Source organism: Lissotriton vulgaris, chromosome 5 (assembly GCF_964263255.1).
Source record: "Lissotriton vulgaris chromosome 5, aLisVul1.2, whole genome shotgun sequence".
Taxonomy (NCBI): Eukaryota; Metazoa; Chordata; class Amphibia; order Caudata; family Salamandridae; genus Lissotriton; species Lissotriton vulgaris.
In genome coordinates, this window is record NC_141693.1 from 1,233,151,962 (window position 1) to 1,233,173,937 (window position 21,976).

At 47.3% G+C, this 21,976-nt stretch overlaps 1 protein-coding gene across 2 annotated transcripts in view; it reads right to left on the reverse strand.

Annotated features, from left to right (window-relative positions):
* KLHL12 (kelch like family member 12) overlaps positions 1-21,976 on the reverse strand; it is a 621,505-nt gene that overhangs the window by 77,376 nt on the left and 522,153 nt on the right. For both annotated transcript variants that reach the window (XM_086923076.1, XM_086923077.1), the window contains exon 10: positions 10,546-10,644. In XM_086923076.1, the coding sequence (XP_086779202.1) occupies positions 10,546-10,644 (99 nt within the window). The remainder of the gene's footprint in view (positions 1-10,545; positions 10,645-21,976) is intronic.

Consider the following 21,976-nt stretch of genomic DNA (forward strand, 5'->3'; position numbering starts at 1 on the left):
GGTTCCACTGACTTGCTAAACATTGTTGAAGGGGACGTATGAGAAGCCTTGCATTAGGTTCATTTGTTATGCAAGACTCTATAATTCCCAGCAGTTGCTTGAAAACTTTGGCTGGTAATGAGTGGTTGGCCTGAAACTGATTGAGAAGAGACAATGTTGCAAATTCTGGCTGTAATGGGAGATGCTAGAGCTTTTTGAGTATCTATCGTGGCTCCCAGTTAGGATTGTGTGTTTGAAGGGTGAAGACGAGACTTCTACACATTCACCGTAAACCCCAGTTGATGGAGCAGGTGAATTGTAGTTTGAATGTGTTGTAGACACTTCTGGTAACTGTTGGCTTTGATGAGCCAATTGTTCAGATAGGGAAATACATGGATCTGCTGGCTTCTCAGATGGCCTGCAACCCCTGCCAGGCATTTTGTAAATACTCTGGAAGCAGTGGTGACTCCAAACGGTAGTACTTCGAATTGGTAGTGCTCCTATCACAAACCTGAGATACTTGCGATGAGCGGGGTGAATTGGAATATGGAAATATGTGTCCTAAGAGTAGCCATAAATTTGCCTTGTTGTAGAAGTGGGAGCACTTGCTGAAGTATCACCATGTGGAAATGATCTGACAGTATGTACTGATTGAGTTCTCTGAGGTCTAGAATAGAGCAGTAGAGACTGTACTTACTGTTTGAGTAGGTGTATATGTTCTGGTGACATTTTGTGAATACAGAGTGGAATGTTTGAGGGATTGCTGATAAGCTCCAGGCAATAACCATTTTGGATCATTTCTAACACCCATTTGTCTTTTGTTATTGACTGTCAAATGGGTAGGAACTGTTTATATGTTCCCCAACAGGTGTTGAATGATCGGAGGGGGGGGGGGGGGTTTAAGGATAAGTCACTGTTTACTGGGGAGGGGGAGTTATGTGGAACGGAACCTATCCCTTTACCATTGTTTCCTTTATATCCTCTTTTGAATAAACTTCTTGTGGTAAAAGGAACGACTAAAAGAACTATGGTTAGAAGGAGACTGTAATGCTCCCATAGATTTAGCTACTCAGTATCTTTTCTAGGGCCTGGTCTAATTTAGGTACAAAAAGGTGTTGCTTATCAAATCGAGTATTTAGATTCAACTGTTGAACTTCTGGTTTGAAACCAGAAATTCTTAAGCAAGCGTGTCTCCTGAGTAATACGCTGGTAATAAATTCTCTGGCTGCAGTGTCAGCCGCATCCAAAGAGCATCTAGTTGATGAATTAGAGATGAGCTGTCCTTCTTGCACTAAATATTGCGCTTTAGCTTTGTGTTCATCAGAGATATTGAAGCAATTGCTACATTTCATCCCAGTGAGCTCTATCATATCTGGCTAAAAGGGAATGGGTGTTAGCAATATGCCAGTGATTTGCAGCGTGGGTAGCTACTCTCTTACCAGAAGCATCTAACTTTTTAGATTCTTTGTCTGGAGGGGGAGCATCTCCAGAGGTTTTAGAATTAGCTCTTTTATGAGCGTTAGAAACCACTAGGGAGTCTAAAGGCAACTGTCCTTTAATGCATACTGGATCAGATGCAGCCGGTTTGTACATTTTGTCTATTCTCAGAGTGAGAATTCGAGATCTGACAAGGTCTTTAAATAGATAATCTACATGGCTCATTAAGCATGGTTAGAGACTGGGTAGACCCATGTATGCAGCTTAATGTTTCAATTGGAAATCCTCCTCAAGTGATTCTTTGTGTAATTGTACTCAATGATACTGTGCAGTTCTAGCCAATAGTTGTAAATACCCTACATTATCATCAGGAGAGGAAGGCTTTGCAGGGTAAAGATCTGGGTCATTATCTACCCGCTGATCAAAATCGTAATCCCACCAGGGGTCTACTGGCAATGGATTCTTTTTTTAACATTTCTTTTTATTGAAACAAAGAATCGACGTTCCACAGTACAGTCTCCAATGCGAATAAGGTACATAGAGGTGAAAATGCAATCAAGTTCTGAATCATTACACATGAGCTATTACATCAATTATGGGGACTGAGAATCTTCAAGCTGGGGAACGCTTGGGTGAGTACAGATATTTCCACGGTAAACATTCCAGTCATTCCAGATGGAGGACCATTTTAGGGGGCATCCCGCGCCACATATACTGTCTTTTCCCTGAACATGCACCAGTCCATGTCCGTTTTAAAGGCCTCCAATTTGGGTGGGTGTGTCGCCCTGCACAATTGTGCAATATTCAGTTTCGCAATCATTAAACCCAATGGGACCCAAAGAGTGCATTTGGTATTAAGGTCTGTGGGCTCCCACACATTTAGGAGGCACCTCTTTGCTTTCCTGCCGATTGTAATCATAAAAACCTCACTAAGGACTTTGTGTTTTCTTGCGCCAGTAGTGCTGAATCTGCTCACTCCCACAGGATATGCATAAAGGTCCCCTCCTGGCCACACTGTCTCCTACAACCCCCACTCTCCGCTCTGCACATATGCACCAGACACTGCCCCGTTATATACTGCAGATTTTTAAGTTGCACGAGCCACAATCTGGCTGAGATGGCCACCTCTCGGGGAGAGGCCACTGCTTCCTGCCAGTCTTCATCATCCAGCACTATCACATCTCTTTCCCAATGTTTTCTAGTGCACTGGAGAGGGTCAACAGAGTTATTAACTCGTTTTTTATAGGTCAGCGAGATGGCTTTTGTTGGCAGATAGCCATCTAGTATTCGGCCCTCTAGGGCCGAAGACTCCGGGGGGACTACACTCTGTCAGTTTCGATAGCATGGCGTGTCGAATCTGGCAGTATTGGAAATGCTCCGAGTCTGCCAAGTCATATTCTTGTTGTAAAGTAGTGAAGGCTTTCACCTACCCTTTCACCCAGAGGTCTTTTATTTTGGAGATGCCAATTAGGTCCCATTTATCAAACCACTTTGACTTCCACATGTTCCCCAGGGTTTCGGAGTAGCCAGGTTGAGTTTTTGCTCCCAGCCCAAGATTCTGTTCGCGGCATGCTGTATTTAAACCGCATGCTTAAGTCGGTCCTGTCAAGGAGAGTCGACCGGGTTTAGAGTACAGTATTCTGTTGTAATTTCCTCCCGGCACGCGCCATCTGTTCATGGCATAGCCCGGGTCATCAGCACGGAGATGTGTCCCATGGTATATGGCCACAGGGTGTGGAGCCCAATAATATTTTTTAGGATCTAGAAGGCCAATACACCCGTCATATCAGCTAAGATTTAGTTCGGCCAGCGCTATACGGGGTTTCCCGTTCCATAGTAGAGCCCTCTGCAGACTTTCGATCTCTCTAAAGTAACTTGCGGGGACCAAGTCTGGAGTATTTTGCAATGAATACAGAAAGCGGGGAGGGACATCATTTTAAAGAGCCGCCCTGCTTAACAACGAGAGCGGGAGCATCATCCGGTTTGTCGCGTCTCGCTTCAATCTTTGCAGGGGAGGAAGCAGGTTCTGGCCGTATCGGCGCTTGGGGTCTGTGGTAACCAAAATTCCAAGATACTTAAAGCTCACAGTGGTGGCTTGCATGGGGAGGTTCCTTGGCAGGACCGGTGGGGGTCCCTTAAGGACATACAATATTGATTTATTCCAGTTAACTGAGTAGCCAGAGTACCGGCCAAAGATAGCCAAGATGTCCAGCAATGCACCGATTGAAGAATTTCAGAGAGGCAAGGAAAAGGAGAATATCATCCGCATACATAGAGATGCTGTCTTCCCAGGTTTCTGACCAGCGCAGTCCTCATATCACCAGATCCTTGCGAATCCAGGACGCCAATTGTTATAGTACCAGAGCGAACAGGAGAGGGGACAGAGGGCAACCCTGGCGGGTTCCGAGACTTAAAATAAATATTTCGGACTTTTTGTTATAGACTACGACTTGAGGCAGGGGTTCAGAGTAAAGGAGCCATACCCATTGGTTGAACTTGGGCCCAAACCCCACTTTAATGAGGACTGCAAAAAGGTACGGCCATTCAGCCGTGTCAAATGCCATTGTGGCATGTAGCGACACTACTGTCGCTGCTTCTTGAATCGTTGCCACCCTTCCCATCACTCCATGCACTCTGCGCAGATTTAATGCAGTGTTACGATTGGGCGTGAAGCCCGACTGGTCGGGGTGTATCAGACTACTAATTATTTTGACATGTCAAGTGGCTAGAAGCTTGGCCAGTATCTTGGGTTCTGCGTTCAACAAGGAGATTGGCCTGTAGGAGGCACATTCCGTTTTTGGCTTCCCTTCCTTATGAATTGTAACAGTGTGGCAATCCTTTGGTCTTGTGGAAGCACCCTCTCTCCTTACTCTCTTCGAACATGGCACGCAAGCACGGGGCTAGTTTATATGGTCTAAGTTTGTAGAGTTCTATGAGTAGGCCTTTAGGGCTCAGTGCCTTTCAATGAACGGAGACTTCTGATTGCTAAGGCTATCTCATCATTGGTAAAAATCATCTTTTAAAATAAAAAAAAATTTAAAGAGTTTTATATAGCGCAAACTAGACCCAACACATCGGGTATCAGGTAGTGTAAGAGAACAAGGGTACCCCGAAATACGAACCTGGGGTTAGAATATTTTTAAAGATTACAATGGTTCAGGGTTGGCCTCAGTGGTTCCAGAATGAAAGATCTTGGGGACTATGCTGTGGGTGCCCTACCCTCACCTAGCAGGGCCCCCATTGAGCAAAAATCAGCCAACGAGAATGCAATTTAATTGCTTTACCATAATCACACTGTGAGCACTTTCTCAATGATAGAAAACTCTTGTAGGGACATATTGTAACCATACTTTATTTCAATTTAGTTTCAGACTGCTCACTATGTCCTGAAGATGATCTTAAATAATTAAAGATCGAAACGCCGTTGACCCTCACATCAGGAACCCCCTTCATTGTAGATATTCATGTGGAGTTCCATTTCTATTGTCAATGTGATGTTATGTTTTTAGTTCACCCTCACTTTGTCACATTACACACTTTAACACTTTATGTGAGCACCTGATAATAATTAAAATTACCAATTGAAAGTATCTATTAAATAACCTTTAATCTATATATGTTTCCCTACATCCTTGCTCCCTTGCTGATTAATTGTCTAGTCTAAGATTGAATTTGCATGGACCCCTCTGGGTCTTTTATTCTGGACCCACTGAGGCCAACCCTGAACCATTGTCCTCTTTAAACACATCAGGTATCAGAGCGCTCTACATGAGCATGAGTTTCGTTACAGATGGACACATTCATTTGTGTTAGGCACAGGGAGATTAAGTGACTTGCCCAGAATCACAGGATGTTGAGCGTCGTTGCCGAGACTCAAACCCGGTTCCCCAGCTTCGAGGTCGACTGCTCTAGCCAAAAGGCTACATCCTCTTAAGGTCATCGGCCGAGAGGGTTGGAAGGGTTATGTCCTTGAGTAGTGCTAGAGAATCGCTTTCAGTATAAGTTGTGGTAGAGCTGTGTATCTCACCATAGTGAGTTGCGAATGTGTTTGCAACTTCTTGGGGATCGGTAATTGATTGGCCTGTCCGGTCTACGAGTTACGGGACTAGCCTACTTGCGAGCTCTTTCTTGTCAAGCCAGGCGATCAATTTCCCTGCCTTATCCCAGAGATCATATATCCTATCTTGGCTCTCTCTCCCAAACTCCAAGGCCCTATCTGAGTCCCTCTTTAGCTGGAGGACATGGAGCTTCTCTTGAGTTACTACTTCCACTCATCAATGTGATGCTTTTATCCCAGCCTATAATCTTCAGGACCTGTATACAGTAGACAATTTTCTAATACGGATCGGTAATATTGTGTTGATTCAGAACAAGCAAACAAACATACAAAAATCCAATCCCGACTACCCCCCTCCCTGCTGCCCTGCACTCTGGGCTCAAAGCTGCCCATAAATACCCTAAGCAGAGTGCCTGTCGCCCAACGGTTTAACAAAAAGTAGAAAATTGGGGAAGGCGGTGCCCCTCTCCTCCACCTACTAGGTGCAATTAGTGTCCCAAAAAGGGCCGGGCCCATAGATCAGCATTAAAAAGTCCATCAAGTCTTCAATCGCTCATAAGGCGTTCTACCTGTGTGACTTAGTGAGCCGATGGATCTCGGTGTGAAGTAGGCATTGTGTGATCAGTAGGGTGGTACGATGAGAGCTGGACAGCCTCTGTCTCAATTGGCGTTATGATCCCTGGCTCTCCGCCACCTGTTCAACCACTCAGCTGCATACTCAGAGCAGTCAAAAAACAAGGCCTTGCAGTCCGCCTCGACACGGAGTCGGGCCAGGAATAACATTGCATACTTCAGTCCCTTGTCTCGGAGTCTTTTCTTTACAGTAATGAAGGAGCGCCTCTGCTTCGGCACAGCTTGAGTAAAGTCCGGAAAAAATGGTTAATTCAGCATTGTCATATCGAAGCACTCTGGCAGTCTTTAGCACAACATCTCTATCCATTTAGTTTAATAGCTTGGCCAATATCGGACGGTGGCACCGGGTTTCAGTCAACCTCCCGGTACTCTGTGGGCCCACTCAATTAAGAAAAGGTATGATAGCTTTAGGCTACAGGTGGGCAGTTATGAGGTTCTCCAAGAAGAGGTCAGCGGCCTGCCCCTCCGCCTTTTCCGGTACCTCAAGAATGCATATATTGTTGCGCCTGGAGCGTCCCTCGAAGGCTTCCAGCTTCGCTTTTGCGAACTTTCTATACGCCTGCAGCTCCTGGATCTCAATCTGCAACTGTGAAGTGTCACCCACCAAGCTTGCCATAGTTATCTCAAGCTGTTTGACTTTCCCCTGTTTTTGGCGAGGTCTGGTCTTATCAGAATCACAACCGAAGAGATAGTGTCCATTCTCTGCTCCAGCGAGGTCCGGACTCAAGTGATCGCCGCCATGACGTCATGTGTAGGTTCTGAGAGGTCCCCCTCCGCATCCCCAGGCGACTTATCCTTCGATTGCTGTTGGTCCGGGAGCACCATTTTCCGGAGAGTGTATCGGTTCAGTTTGTTTTGCTAGACACTTTTGGTGCCCCTCGTGGTCAATATCCTGGCAGGCCGGATCCGATGTCGCGCAGGGTTCTCCTAGTCACGGGCAGCCTAGCTGGTCCCCATCGCCTCACTGTTGGAGAGGAGGAGGGGGGGGGGGGGGGGGGGGGGGGGGGGGATTTGGTATGTCTTCGCCTCCACACTGTCTCTGCCCCACTGGGCACCTGTGAGTCTGTGAAAAGGGAAGTAATGAGGGCCTCAGGATTCACAGCGCGCCCTCCAAGAGCTCCGGATTGAAAGGGGGGGGGGGTGTTCTGGGGAGAGGAATGTCACAATTCTCTGCGGTTTAAGAGGCTTTGGCCCCCCACCTCCTAGTGGCTCACCATGTCCAGTACTCACCTCAGTCAAGCTGGTTGGTCCCGCTTGGCCCCCAGGCCTCAGAACCATCAATGCCCGGGCCCCGCAGGATTGAACCTCACAAGGAGGCTCAGCATGCCTTTCTTGGCGATGGTGGGGCACCTGTAGCAATTCGGGCACAGCAGGGACTCGCTGTAGGTCTCCGATGCCCCTGTCAACTGCTCGAAATTCCGCTGCGTCACGGATCTCCAGGACGTATCCCAGCATCACCTGTGCCCCTTCGCCGGCTCACATATGTCTCCCACTGGCCTTCTGCTGCTGCAGTGGGCGCCGGTCGTCACTCAGTGCGGCCGCTCTAGTCTGCCGGTGCTGGTCGGAACCAAGTTCCGATCGATGGGAAAGTGCAGAACCAGTCCACGGTCTCGCATTAGACTCAGCCTGCCTTTAATGCCCCCACTGCTGGCAAGGCAGTCACTCAAAGGTCCAGGGTTTTGCACGGATGTTAGTCTCAGCCAGCGAGGTCTCCAATTCTGGTTGCTGAGGTGCTACTGGTTCAGGTCAGGGGTTGCTACGATCAGCGGAATGTCAGAAGGCTCATTCCCGACTCAGGTACAGGATACATGTGGCAGATCTGCGGGTGGAATAGGGATTCTGCGGAGCGACCCTAACTTGCGGCCATCTTGCTACGCCGTGTAGCCACGCCCCTGGCAATGATTATTTTCCTCATCTACATCATCTAAATTATCTTTGTGATAATCATCAGGCTGTGAGGGTGGAGAGTCCTGCGGAGTTGTAGGCAGTGGCTCTAGTGTAGGAGAAGGTGGTGGTGTTGGTGGTGATGTAGGGGAACGAAGAGGAAGAAGAGAAGGATTAGTCCCAGTATTATTCTTCTTCAGTGGAATTGTATATGGAATGTCCTCAGACTCTGGTTTATGCTTTTAAGGCAGTTTAGTGAGCAGACGTCCTGTATCTGGATTAATGTACAGTTCTTTTTGTCTAGGATCTGTTTTGGGAGGTGGAAAGTCAAGAGTCTGTGTTGTAGGAGGAACTTCTTTCAATTACGACGACTTTGGTACCGGAATATATTGCCCTTTCGGTGCGGAAGGTTTTGGCTCGAAGACACTTTGGATTTGGAAGTCGAATGTTTCAACTCCGAAGAGAGTTTTGCCTTCGGGCTCCCTGGTTTCGGCTCCAACCCCGTTTTTGGTCGACTCCGTCCCGAGCTGGAAGACTTGACTACTTGTTTTGGTGCCGGACCCAAAGACGGGCGCTAGAAACATTGTCTCAGTGTCGACAGTGACCCGAAGGTAGGGGTGGCACTAAAGCCTTATGACTGATTGGATTTGGATTTCGTAGCAAGGGGTGTTCTCTACTCAAGTGACCTTGACCTTGGCCCAATGGTAAGTCCTCTTCTATCTCAGTCAGTTTCAAGCACCAAGATGGACTTCTCCTCCATTTCCTCTTCGGCACCTTGTATGTAGAATTCCTCCTGCTCGGGACCATTGCCGAAGATGTCCGACGTCTATTCAAAATTTTGGATCTACATTTCTCGAAGTCGAGCCAGACTATCGTGGAGAGTCGTTTTGGATCGAAATGATCTTCATGCGTTTCAGTCCTGTTTCTTTGTGCTCGGGGGACAAGCAAAAGTTGCACAATTTGTGCAAGTAGGTGCAAGGGTATTACGCGTGGCACCAAGGACAGAATTTAAATGGAGTCCGCTCCATTAACTGCGAGGTGGTCCGACACAGTCAAGCTCGTCAGGCATCCACGAGTCTCCCGATCGAAATTGAAGTTTGTCTTCGACTGATACGACATGCAGAGAAGAGGGACGCACACAAATACAATACTGTCGAGGGTAGAGTGGATTGCGCACCGAGGGGAACCCGTAGAACGGCTTTGAACCAGAGCGCAGGAATTAACGTTCAAACCCAAAGGCGGAAAAAAACAATCTAACAATGGAGTCGATGCCCATGAGCATTGTTACAGAAAGAAGGAGTCACCTTGCCTCGTGAACTGGAAGGACTTCTTCGAAGAAAAACAACTTGCAAACTACCGGACCCAACACTAGATGGCAGGAGTATACAAAGCATGTAATCTACAGTACACATGCCTTGAACATTCCATTCAGAAAGCACCTAACCTGAAGGCACTGCTCTGGATGAACAGAGTGCTTGCTTAGCCAACATGCACCTTCTCAAACACCGAGGAAACCAACTGATTTCTTTTTTTAAATTCTTGCAGGGTAAGAAAATAGAAGAAAGAGCTTGGTTAAATCACATGAAATTTTAAAAATCGGATTTGACTAAACAACTTGGCAAACAATGGCATTTCAGTAAACAAAAGCTCAACTCCTTTTGTACCATTGCGCTTCGTCTGGCGCCTTTTCAGTTGACTCTTTTGGCCAATCAATAGAAGATTTCAGTATTATTTCAAACCTACCCTCTGCGCAAATAAAGCATAGAAATAACATCAAGATTGTTATTTAAAATGTTATTTGGAAAGAATTCTTACAAAGACCCAAGAACACCCTACACCTTGTCAATACATGATAGTATTTCTGAATTAACCAAGAGTGAAGCATTAAGAAGATATTTCTTTTAGGCTTTGAGGTCTGTTACCCAGAGGAGTGTAAAGCAGAAACCAGACCTTGTTACTGGTGTTTGTACATCTAAGGTTTCAACATGTCATAGAATAGGCCTAAAGCCCATACTCACTTTTTTGAAGATCCACTGTAGGGAAAATGTTGATGATTTGGATACAATTATGTGCTTCAATTCAGAACTATATGCTCTTTAGTATTTTAACCCCTTCGACGCTGATGACGAGCTGGGCTCGTCATGGCGTAGCCTCCTCGCACGCTGATGACGAGCCCAGCTCGTCACGTAAAGTGCGTTTTTTAAAAACCCAGCGTGCGAGCGGAATTCCGCTAGCGCGCATGCGGTTAAACAATATATTTAGGAACGTGTTCTAGGACCTGGACAATTTGACCCCACTCTTTCAAGAATTTCTCCACACAAGCCTTGCCCACACTCCTCTGATATTTGTGTGGAGTCACCAGAGGCCAGAACCCACAACACACTGGTTATGCAGCAACATTTAACTTTTCCCTTTGGATCACTAAACAATATGTGTGAGGGCTGCAGTAACTAATACATGCTTACAATACAAAATTAGCGTTTCATGGCTCAAAATCCTTAATACTTTTCTCCTAGTCTGATATTACACACTACCAAATTGAAGGAGACACTAACCTGAACGCTTTGTGGCCATTGGTGTGACATTTGTCCAGTGCCCCGTGTGAGGGTCATACTTTTCTACCGAGCTTAAAATGTTCAGGCCATCGTATCCTCCTGCAAATAGATTAAACAAAATAAATAAATAAAAAATTCCTCTATACTTTTCCACTGGTTCGAAATTACTTGAATCAGTAGAAAGTATCAGTAAAATATACCCTTTTTAAGAATGAAAAGTTGGATCATCCCAAATCCCACCATTAAAAAAATGGAGGAGGACACCCAGTGGACATTGCTCAAACTCTTAATGACGGCTTCCAGGAAAGCTGTCTATCAAGACCACAAAGTAGCCAGAAGCCTTTTCTGAGGCAGTAAAAAAGGCAGCAGGAACTGCTACAAACAGCTCTCACAGGTGTGATTGCGCAAAGAAATCACCGTAATTAAGAGTCGTGAAGAGACTACTTTTCATCTGGAGAAGCAACTGTTATTCCAGTTTGGAGCTTCAGGAACTCACCTATCAATTTAGAGACTAACAAAGATGGAAGACTTCATTTTATAATTTATCTGTTTTGCATATAACATACCAAAGTGCTATCACAAAAAAGAACAGGACATTCATACAAATTACAGCCACAGAGAATACAATGAGCCTTCCCCTCTGTGGCATACATGGTCAACTAGTCAGAGATTACCGGACAAGTTACTTACCTTTGGTAATGCCTTATCTAGTAAGGATTCTCTCTAGCTGCAGATTCCTCACCTTAGAGTTATCCCCAGGCATCAGACTGGATCTGGAAAAGTTAAATGAGCAGTACCCCTGCGTGCCGGTAGGTGGCCTTGATCGGCTTCGCCCAGCGTCGTCTACGCTGGGAGTGATGTACGCTGTACCTAAATATGGCCATGCCTGAACTGGGGTGGTGGAGTGAGCTAAAGAATGATGCTGGATTAAACCCAGATCAGTTGACTGGGGGCGAGTGCTTGTATTGTCATCATTTCCTTTGGTTTTACTTTGTAGATTACTCTGGTAGTTCCAGGACTGGATCCTAGATTCAGTCCTGGGATCTAAGTTGAAAACAGTTTAGTACAAACATTTTAGTTATTGCAGTGATTTTTAAGGAATATAAAGCTATTTTAAAAGTTCACACTTACAAACTTTTCAATGAAAATCTGACAATGTTATTTAAAGAGAGAAAATTCAGGTTGCAGTTAAAGTACGATCTCGTTACTTTTGTAATCCAGTACTGGGCTCCTAGGTCCAGCACTGGGTCTCAACTAAAACACATAAGTAATTACGTTTCAGTATTTGGTATGATTTTTAAAGAATATTTCAAATTCTCAAAAGTAGACACTTAAAAGAAATTTCACAGAAAAGCACACAATGGATTCCTATGGAGAAAATTCAAGTTACTAGTAAACCCGACTAGAATTACTTTTGCGGTTCAGTACTGGTCTACGAGATGCAGTACTGGCTTCTCTCCTGATCACAGGTGAGTACTTTGGAATTCGGTTGAATTTATAGGAATATTTTAAGTTTTCAAAACTTCACACGTAGAAGATTTTTCGAGTCAAACCAGTCAATGTTATCCAATGGCAGGTAAGTGAGTTATGGGTTTCCAGGTGAATACTCGACTGGGGAAGTTAGGGTCCTGGGCATGGACTCAGGGGTCCCCCAGGGTCAGGTAGGTACAGTTGGTTCACCCTCAGTGGCACAGGGGCAGCCGGGTGCAGAGGTAGTTAGGCCCAATGTTATCCAATGAGGGGAAGGGGGCCTCCGGTTGGTGGATGCTGGCTTGCAGGCCATGCAGCTGGGCTCCTGGTCACTTGCTCTGAGCCAAGGAGGAAGTAGGATAGGACAAAGGTTGCACAGCCAGAGGCACTCGGGCAGCTGGGAGCAGGGTTCTTTTGAGCCGTCAGGCGCTCAATGTTAGTCAATGGGAAAAGTAAAAAGGTAACAAAGGCTGCAGACTCGGGGACGGAGATTATTCAGGTGCGACCATCACTTCGAGAGGTAAGCGCGATTCAGAGAGGTCTCTGGTTTAAGAGTGAACTGGGCAAAATCTTGCCTCTTCCCCATCCGAAAATCGGAAGAATGCTCCCTGGCCCATCCCAGGTTACGCTGGGAACCCGACTGCCTACACTACCTCGGGGTGTACATCTACCACGAGCCCGCAGACCTATTGGATGGTAATGTAGGCCGCTGCGTCCGAGCGCTACAGGGCAACATGTCTTTCTGGTCCACCCTCCCCCTGTCCATGACAGGCCGGGTATCACTGCTCAAAATGATAGCCCTACCACGTTTGTTGTACTACTTTAGGACCCTTCCCATATGGATACCGGGAACGACCTTTAAACGCCTGAAATCCCAACTGGTATCATTCCTATGGGGAACGGGCAGGCGAAGAATAGCGTTGGCGACTTTGACCCGCCCTAAGTCCGAGGGGGGACTAGCAGTTCCAGACTTCGAGCTATATTACCTGGCCGCGCAACTGCAGTTCTTCACGCAGGAAGTAGCGAGAGTGTACCGGGGCCCGGAACAGGAGAGAGACATTGGCACCCCCCGCCATGTACTAGCATATATAGCCCTACAACAAAAGTTAGTGCTGGGAGGCCTATCCCAGGAGGAACGGACGTTGAGGTTATGCTGGAACCGCATGCAAAAACGAACCGGCCCGGAGCATCCCTATGCGCCCGAAATCCCGATAGGCATGATAACAGCACTACCGCATGGTGGAGACTGGTCGAGAATCCAACTTTGGGAGGAGGCTGGCCTACAAATGGTGGGAGACCTCTTCGATGACGGGGTACTAATACCCTACCAGGCTTTGCAGGAGCGGTACGACCTCCACAGAGGGGACTATTTATTGCACGCAGCCGTGGTGAGAGCTATCCAGGCACACTGGGGGGAGGGACTGATGGAACCAAAGACCACCTTAGCATGTCAATATACGATGATGGCGGCGGGGACATTCAAGGCGGTTACGTGCCTTTACTCCAGAATGCATACCGAAAATATACAACCCCTCACGCGCCTTAAAACTCATTGGGAGGCAGAACTGCAGAAAGACATCCCTGACACAACATGGTCCCAGCTGGTTAGGAGGGCCAAGAACAGCACTAGAAACGCCCGCTTCCAATTAATACATCTCTACATTCTCCACAGGGCCTACCTCACCCCGCTCAAAATAGCGACGTATTTTGGCGCAGAAGACGCAGCGTGCCCTAGATGCGCGCAACTACGCGTGGGTCTCCTACATATGCTGAGAGACTGTCCTCACTTGCAAACCTACTGGAGGGAGGTGGGTGACACCCTGAACGAGGTAGCGGACAGAGAACTATAATATGACGGTGCAGTGGCGATTCTACACTGGTTTCCGCACACACGCAAGAATAAACTGTCAAGCAAATTCATAGACATGGGACTAATTATTGCGAAGAGAGAGCTGACCAGGGGGTGGAAAGCAAGGGCAGCGCCAACACACGCACGGTGGCTGAACGAATTCCTGAAATGGGCAGCGGCGGAGAACACGATTAGGTACCAACTGGCCCGTCGTAGTGCAGATGAGAAAGCTCAAGACGCGGCCATGGCGTGGGAAATCCTGGTTCAGGCTCTCAGGGATAGCGCAGTGGAGAGCGAAGAGGAGGAGGAGGAGGCATAGAATCAGGGACCCTAGGGGAGGTAATCCTGGGCCCAACACCTGCACCAGACACAGGCCCGCTTCTTTCTTTTCGATCTAAGACTCCTAGCACTTCCATCACTATGAGATCTTCCAACACCAGACACGGGTACAGACACCAGGGGGGGGGGGGGGGGGCCGCAGGAGAGGGGGGGGGGGGGGGGAGAGGACTCTCAGTAGCCACGAAGGACATGTTAAGGAACTCATGGCTCTTGGGGGGGAGAGGGGTGAAAACCTAAAAGCAGAGAGCGGGAGTCCAACTGAGTGGACTGTGCTACCCTATAGGACTAGCAAAGTACTGCTACTACGTGAAACGCCGCCCGACCTCCGGGATGTGGGATGTACGGCTGTGTACATGGTGATCGGATGGTGTCTAAGGATCTAAGGCCCCGCAACGCAATACTACAATTATGTTGTTATATTTACATCAAACTCTGCAATAAAAATTGTTTTACAAAAAAAAAAAAAATCACTTCGAGAGGTAAGTTGGGATCTTGGAGAAGTGGTAGGTACCCCAAAGGCAGGCACAGGGGGCTGCTGGGAGCCGGGTGCAGGGGTGTCTTTTGGTGTTGGGAATCTTACCCTCGGCTGGCCGCGGTTGGTGGGGTCCATGGTTCTGAGGCTGCAGGCGTAGTCTGGTTCGTCGAGGAGGGTCTTTGGGCACTGGACTTCGGGTCCCAGTCGCCGGGGGGACGTCCTTGTGGTCATGAATCACTCGGGCACGGGCCGAGCTCGGCGGGGGCAGAGTGGGCAGGTCTTGAGGTTCCTGGCTGGCACCAGGGGGTGGTTGTTGAAGCAGAGCCTCTGCTTATGAGAGTATCAGTCTTTAAGAGGGTCAAGGCAGGCAGGTCCTCCGGGTATCCCAAAGTTGCTGTCCACAGGAGTCCCCGGGTTTAAGCAGGAGCAGTTTCCAGGATCGACAGGCCGGTAGGGCTGGGGCCAAGTCAGTGGGTGTCGTCCTGTTGTTAGCAGCTGCACGGCGGGTCTTCTTCTTTATCTTCTTTCTTCTTTTCTTATCGGGATCTGCGGAAGGAAGTTTCAGGGTGCCCCATAATACTAAATTTAGGGGCGTTACAGGTAGGGCAAGGGCAGGGACCAATAGGTCCCGGTCCTGTGGTGGGTACACCCCCTAGCCGGCTCCTCTCCTGTGGGAGGGGGGCAGGAGCCTAGCTGTGATTGGGCAGGGCTCCCCATTGTCAAGATGGCCGGAGCCCGGGGTCGTGCTTCACCTCGCCTCTCCCACCTGAGGGGTGGGGTTGGCACAAGCTGGCACCCCCCCCTTCCTGACGTAGGGTTTCCTGCCAGAGTGGGGGTTGGAACTGGTGGGGGCCAGTTGCCGAGTACAGCAAATGGTCTGGGGAAGCTCACAGAGGCGGCATGCCTTTGAAGTTTCCCCCTGCCCATCCTGGCGGAGGAGACCTAGCCTGGAATGTGCTGCTTAGTTTTAATCCCAATAATTGATCCGGTTCCCTAAGTTTACGCATCAATTTAAAAAAAACTCACTTCCAGTTCTAAAGGGTCTATATTGGTTGTGGGAACGAAGGATGTGCCCCTTGTAGTAATTGAACTTCCTGTGTATTGAGCTCATAGTCCGATATATTAATGACCAGTTGATCTATGTTGGTGTCTTTTTCTTCTCCTTGTCTTTCTTCGGAACTGTGGTACTCCTTGTATTGGGGTGCTCTTTTTCCTTTTCTTTTGTTTTCCCCCTCCTGGGTCTCCTTTTTGGGCTTGGCCCTGCTCTAAAATACTCTATAAACTTAGGTTTAGACATGTTTTTTGATAACGTGTTACCCAGACAAGATCCACGGGAACCGGATCAATTATTGGGATTAAAACCAAGCAGCACATTCCAGGCCCCTGTCAGTCATAAGACGCTGGATCTTTATGAAAAGTTGGTCAAACAAGACTTATTCAAATTGAATTATGGAGTGCAAACTAGGAAAAACATCACGCAAAAGAACCTAGACACCCTGAAAAAATTGGCTGCCAAGGAGGAGATTACATGCACTAAGGCTGATAAGGGAGGTGCCCTTGTCATCATGAATACTGTAATGTATGAAGAAAAAGTGATGGAACATATAGCTGATTCCAACACTTACATGAAATTGGAAGGCAATCCCACCATGAAATACATGGAATCTTTGAAGAGTATCATCAATAAAGCACATGAGATGGGGACTATAAATGATAGAACCAAGAATTTTTTAATCAAACCACACCCTAAGGGTCCTGTACTATACATGATACCGAAGATTAACAAAAATCTTAAAGATCCTCCACTACGACCTATCGTTTCCACTTGTGGTAGCTTGCATGAACCCATAGGTTAACTACTGGATAAATATTTACAGCCAACAGTAAAAAGCATGACAACCTATGTTAGAGACACTACTGACTTCTTGTTAAAGCTGAAAACCATCACGATTGAACAAGGAGAGAACCTAATTTTATGTACAGCTGATATCAAGTCACTGTATACATCAATTCCTCATTCATTGGGAATAGAGGCTGTGGAAAAAGCTTTATTAAACACAGAGTTACAACTTCCATTTCAGACATTTCTTATGGAACTCATGTTATTCACTTTATATCAAAGCTATTTCAGGTATAAGCATGAATGGTACCAGCAATTGGTAGGAACTGCCATGGGAAATTCGGCAGCTCCGGTATACGCAAATATATTCATGAAAGAATATGAGGAATCTAACATCTTAACGAAGACTGAATGGCGCAACAATCTCAAACTAATTGTCAGATACATCGATGATATTTTTATCATCTGGAAGAGCACGAAAGAAAAACTGGAGGCAGCGTTAACTGAACTCAACAACACGGATGAACGCATACAATTAACTTGGGATATATTAGAGAAACGGGTAACATTCTTGAATGTGGAAGTCACTTTAACAGAAACATCAATTGAAACTGACATATACAGAAAGCCTACGGATAGGAATAATATGTTACACTTTTCAAGCTTTCACCAAACCAGTCTCAAACAGCACTTACCCTTTTCTCAAATGACCAGAATTAAAAGAATCACATTAAATGAAACAAAAGCTGAAATCAGAGTTAAAGAAATGGGGATAAGATTCTCGAATAGAGGGTATACTGATAAAGTCTTTGAAGAATCCAGAAAACGTGTGGAGACGATCGAGAGAAAAGACCTAATGAAAACAATAAAAGTTAAGGAGGAAACCAGAATCGTGGCAGTATCTAAATATTCAACGCTCAGTGACAAATTCAGAAGGATTATCACGAGACATTGGTCGATACTCAATCTAGAACCAGACTTCAACACTATTTTCTCTAAACCACCTCTGTTCGCTTATACACTTGGCCGGAATATAGGAGAATTGTTGAAACAAAAACCACTGTTGAAGGAGGCATACAAGGGAACAAGAGCCTGTTTAAACTGTGGAAGCTGTAATAACATCATCAGGGGCAACAAAATCAATCATCCGATGAAAGGACATGAAATCAAACTCAAGGTAACTGCAACATGTGAGACGGCAAACATAATATACATGCTCAAGTGTCCCTGTGGAAAGGTGTATGTCGGTAAGACGGAGAGGAGATTTAAAGTGAGAATGACAGAACACAAGTCAAATATTCGCACTAAGAATATGAAGTCTGCCATCGCTGTGCACTTCAGTGAAGAACACCATAACATATCCTAATTAAAGTTTCTGATTTTGGAATGTGTTGAAAAAAGAGAAGGAAGGGACAACACGAAGTATCTGTTACAGCGAGAGAATGTATGGATCCAGAAATTGTGTTCACATAAACCGAATGGTCTTTATGACCGTATTGAACTGTCCTGTTATCTTTAATGAGACTGTATGTAAGGACTGATATATCCTTGGTTACAAATGGGACTCCCGTCGTTATCCTATGAATGTTTCAGCATATATATATTGTACCTTGACCATGATTGCTGTTAATGCTCATTAGCACATATTGTCCACACACACACCCGACCTCACTGGGCAGGGTTCATTTTCATCCTTACTATTTTATTTTTTAATTTTCATCCAATTCTTATTTTTTTTGCAGTGTAAGGACATAGATTATTACACTTGTTATCACGTTTTACCCGTGATTGAAAGAGGTGTCAGTACAGTTCACTGTTTATCGTTCTCGGGAAATATTCGGCGTCGAATAGTCAGTTTTCCGTTGTTATGAGAGGTAGACTATCACATGACTAAGTTTCTAACCAATCACATCGCAAGTGACAGTATACACGGAAACGCGCTTGGCGTGCCGGTTGTATGCAACTTTTCGGGAAGTTTTGCCGACATGAAGACTTGGAGTCTGGTGTAAACAGGTCAGTCTGGATATAAGATTTAGGGGCCAGTAACTATGCGCCAATAAGGAGATTATAACGTGATGGCTAACGTATGGTCTCATTTTTTATTTAAAGCAGATTGCGACTAGACACCAGTAGACGTCATGTAAGTGCTTTTTTGCGCGTTTTACCTAGTCTTTTGTGGACATTAGGGATATAAGGTGTGGTTTTGAGTCACGGAATCTAGGCACATTTTCTTAGTGGTTTGATTTTGATTCTATGTCAGGACCGGAGGCTTCAGATTATGCTATATCTTCCTTCGCTTTATTAACATAAAGAAACCACAGCAGCTCAGGAAAAGATATAATAAGAACAAAAAAATGCTTTAAACATAAAGCATTGACGTAATGTTCAACAAAAAATCAACAACTCCCAAGAGTCTCTTTGCTTATAATAATAGTCCATAGTCCTTTGTCTCTGTCCATCATCACTATAAAACCGGACTTCCCATCATCTTCCCCCTCTTTCTTCGCTGCTCCCGCAGCCAGATAAGTGCTTTTCTGTTTCGACTTCTTTTTATTGTGATTGATTGTCTTGTGTGCGGTCTTTGGGGACTCCTTGCATGGTTTATTCCCTTTCAGAGTCCCCGGTTGCGGGAACGTTCTATCGTTCCTACGCGACTTTATTCCCACTTGTGTGCGGTGTGTACATAGACCGCAAGGGGGCGGCCTGTCGTCTCGCCGACCCTCCGGCGTGCCTCCGCGGTGCGAGGAGCCACGCCGTGGGGTCTGCTTGCGCAGGGGCCGACCCTCGCGTACCCCTCTGACACCTGGTGATCCGGGTCTGTACTTTACCAATTTTGACGCCCTCTGGGGTCTGTATAGCGGTTCTGACCGCGTGCATCGCCCTCAGGCGAGATCTGTGCACCTCTTTTCCGTGTGTGGCTAGCGCGCTTGAGGGGTACGTAGACCCGGTCCCGGCGAGGAGGGTCTGCGCGCTTGGGGGTTGGTGCAGCCCACCTGCCACGTCAGCTGGCCCAAAAACGTGATCGCAGCCGCTGGGCCTGCCCACATTCGAGAACTTTCTCGGTTGCCGCCCTCTTGGGTGCCCCGCATTTGCCCCTTGGTTCCGAGATGGAAGGGGAGTACGATGAGGAGGCCTGCCCCTATCTGCAGGATGATGAGTTTTATCAGGCGGTGGACAACTCCATCTATCGTTGCGTGACGGAGGTGGTAGGGCCCATGGAGGACCGCCTTTCCGCCCGCATCGTGGAGGAGTGTGCGAAGCTGGCAGCGGCGCAGGTGCCTCCGTCCCCCGAACTCCCGGGGACGTCCGGCGGGTTGCCACCCGCTCCGAAGAGACCCCGTGGTGAGGGACCTTCATCGGAGGCCCAAGGCGTGGACAAGGGCGCTTTCGAGCGACTTCGTGACGCCTTCCTGGCCAAGGCGACGGCGGTGCCTCCGGCGCCCTTGGTGGACCCTGGCACTTCGGGCGACGTGTCTACGGCGCCCGCCTCCCCGATCTACGACTCCCCGGACACGGATGACGACGGGGAGTCGACCCGCTCTTGGCTCCCGACACCTTCAGCGAAGGAGATGCCCCGAGACGAGTCGGGCATGCTGGACCCGGACGAGATCGTCCACCCCCGATCCGCGGCCTGGGCCCCGGGGGGGAGGCGAAGTTTGTCGCGGGCAGGCTGCGCAAGCCCCTGGAGAAGGAGGCGAGGGGTTGTGATTGTGATTGTGTGATTGTGATTGGGTTCTTATATAGCGCGCTACCACTCCAAGGAGTATCTTGGCGCTGCGATTCCATGATGGTTGATAGAGATGAGAGGTAATGAAAGTTTAGCGAGCGTGCAGGGAGAGGATCATAGCAATGCTTTAAAGTCTGATTCTGAGAGGGAGTAGATCCAGGTTTTTAGGTTTTTCCTGAAACTAAGTTCTGTTGTGTTACGGCGTAGAGACAAGGGGAGGTTGTTCCAGGCCTTTGCTCCGATGACTGCAAGAGATTTTCCTCCTTTGGTCGTTAACCTGAATCTAGGGACTTGAAGTTGGTTAGTGGTGGATGACCTGAGGGTTCGTTTCGGCTGATATGCTTGAAAGTACTTCCTCAAGTACAGCGGGCCTAGGTTGTGATAGGCTCTGTAGGTGATGGTGAGTACTTTAAAGAGGATGCGTTTATGCACCGGGAGCCAGTGCAGTGCATCTAGTGCTGCCGATGCTGAAGACCTTCTGGGTAGTTTCAGTACAAGCCTGGCTGCTGCGTGCTGGACCATTTGCAGTCTGTGCAGGGCCGATTTATTCAGCCCTGCGTACAGACTGTTGCAATAGTCCAGTCTGGACGTTATAAGCGCTACAGCCACTGTCCGCCTAGCACTTAGGGGAAGGAAATCAAAGAATTTCCTAAGGCTTTTGATGGTTCTGAAACAAGTCCCAGCTACTTCTTTGGCTTGTAGACTGAAAGAGAGGGTATTGTCGAACTTAATGCCCAGGTTTCGAACGGAATTAGTTGTCTTGGGGGGGGCTTCCACCATTTCCGGCCACCAGTCCTTTGGGGAGAAACAGTTATTAAGGCCAAAAGGAACAATCTCAGTTTTGGCTGAGTTACATTTTAGATGATTTTGGGTCATCCACTCAAAGGTTGCTGTTAAGCACTCTTTCAGAGTTTGTTCAGCGTCAGTTTGATTTTTGTCAAGGGTTAACACGAGTTGGGTGTCATCAGCGTAGGCAATAGTACTGATGTTAAAGGTGGAGATAAGTTCCAGTAAGGGTACCATATAAAGGTTAAAAAGGGTAGGGCTCAGGCTTGAGCCCTGCGGCACCCCAGATGTCAGGAGCTTCTCCTCAGAAAGGAAGTTGCCTAGCATGACAACCTGTCGTCTCTGCTCCAAATAGTTCTTGAGCCATTTGAACACGGTTCCTGCTATGCCAGCTTTGGTCAGGCGGTGTAACAGGATAGCATGTGACACCGTGTCAAAAGCCGCAGAGAGGTCTAATAGGATCAGGACAGCCATTTTTCCCTGATCTAAGGCAGCTCGAATGGTTTCTGCTGATGATAGTAGCGCTGACTCAGTGGAGTGGTGAGCCCTGAAACCGGCTTGGCACGGGTGCAATAAGTTGTTGTTTTCTATATGGGCCATCAGTTGTTTGTTGACAAGGGATTCGGTGATTTTGCATATTACGGGGAGGAGGGAGATGGGGCGCAGGTTAGACAGTGTCGTGGGGTCAGGTATTACTTTTTTCTGTAGTGGTCTGACTGCGGCCAGTTTCCATTGAGAAGGAATAATCCCTGTTTGCAGGGACGCATTAATAATAGAATTAATGCCAGGGTTGACCTCGTGTATTATCGTTCTCAAAAGTGTTGGAGGACAGGGGTCAAACTGGGAACCCGATTTGGTGGCCAATATCCTTTGGTGGGATTCTTCCAGCGTAATATAGCTGAACTTTGTCCACCAAGGATGAGCTGGATTAGTGCCAGGCTCTGC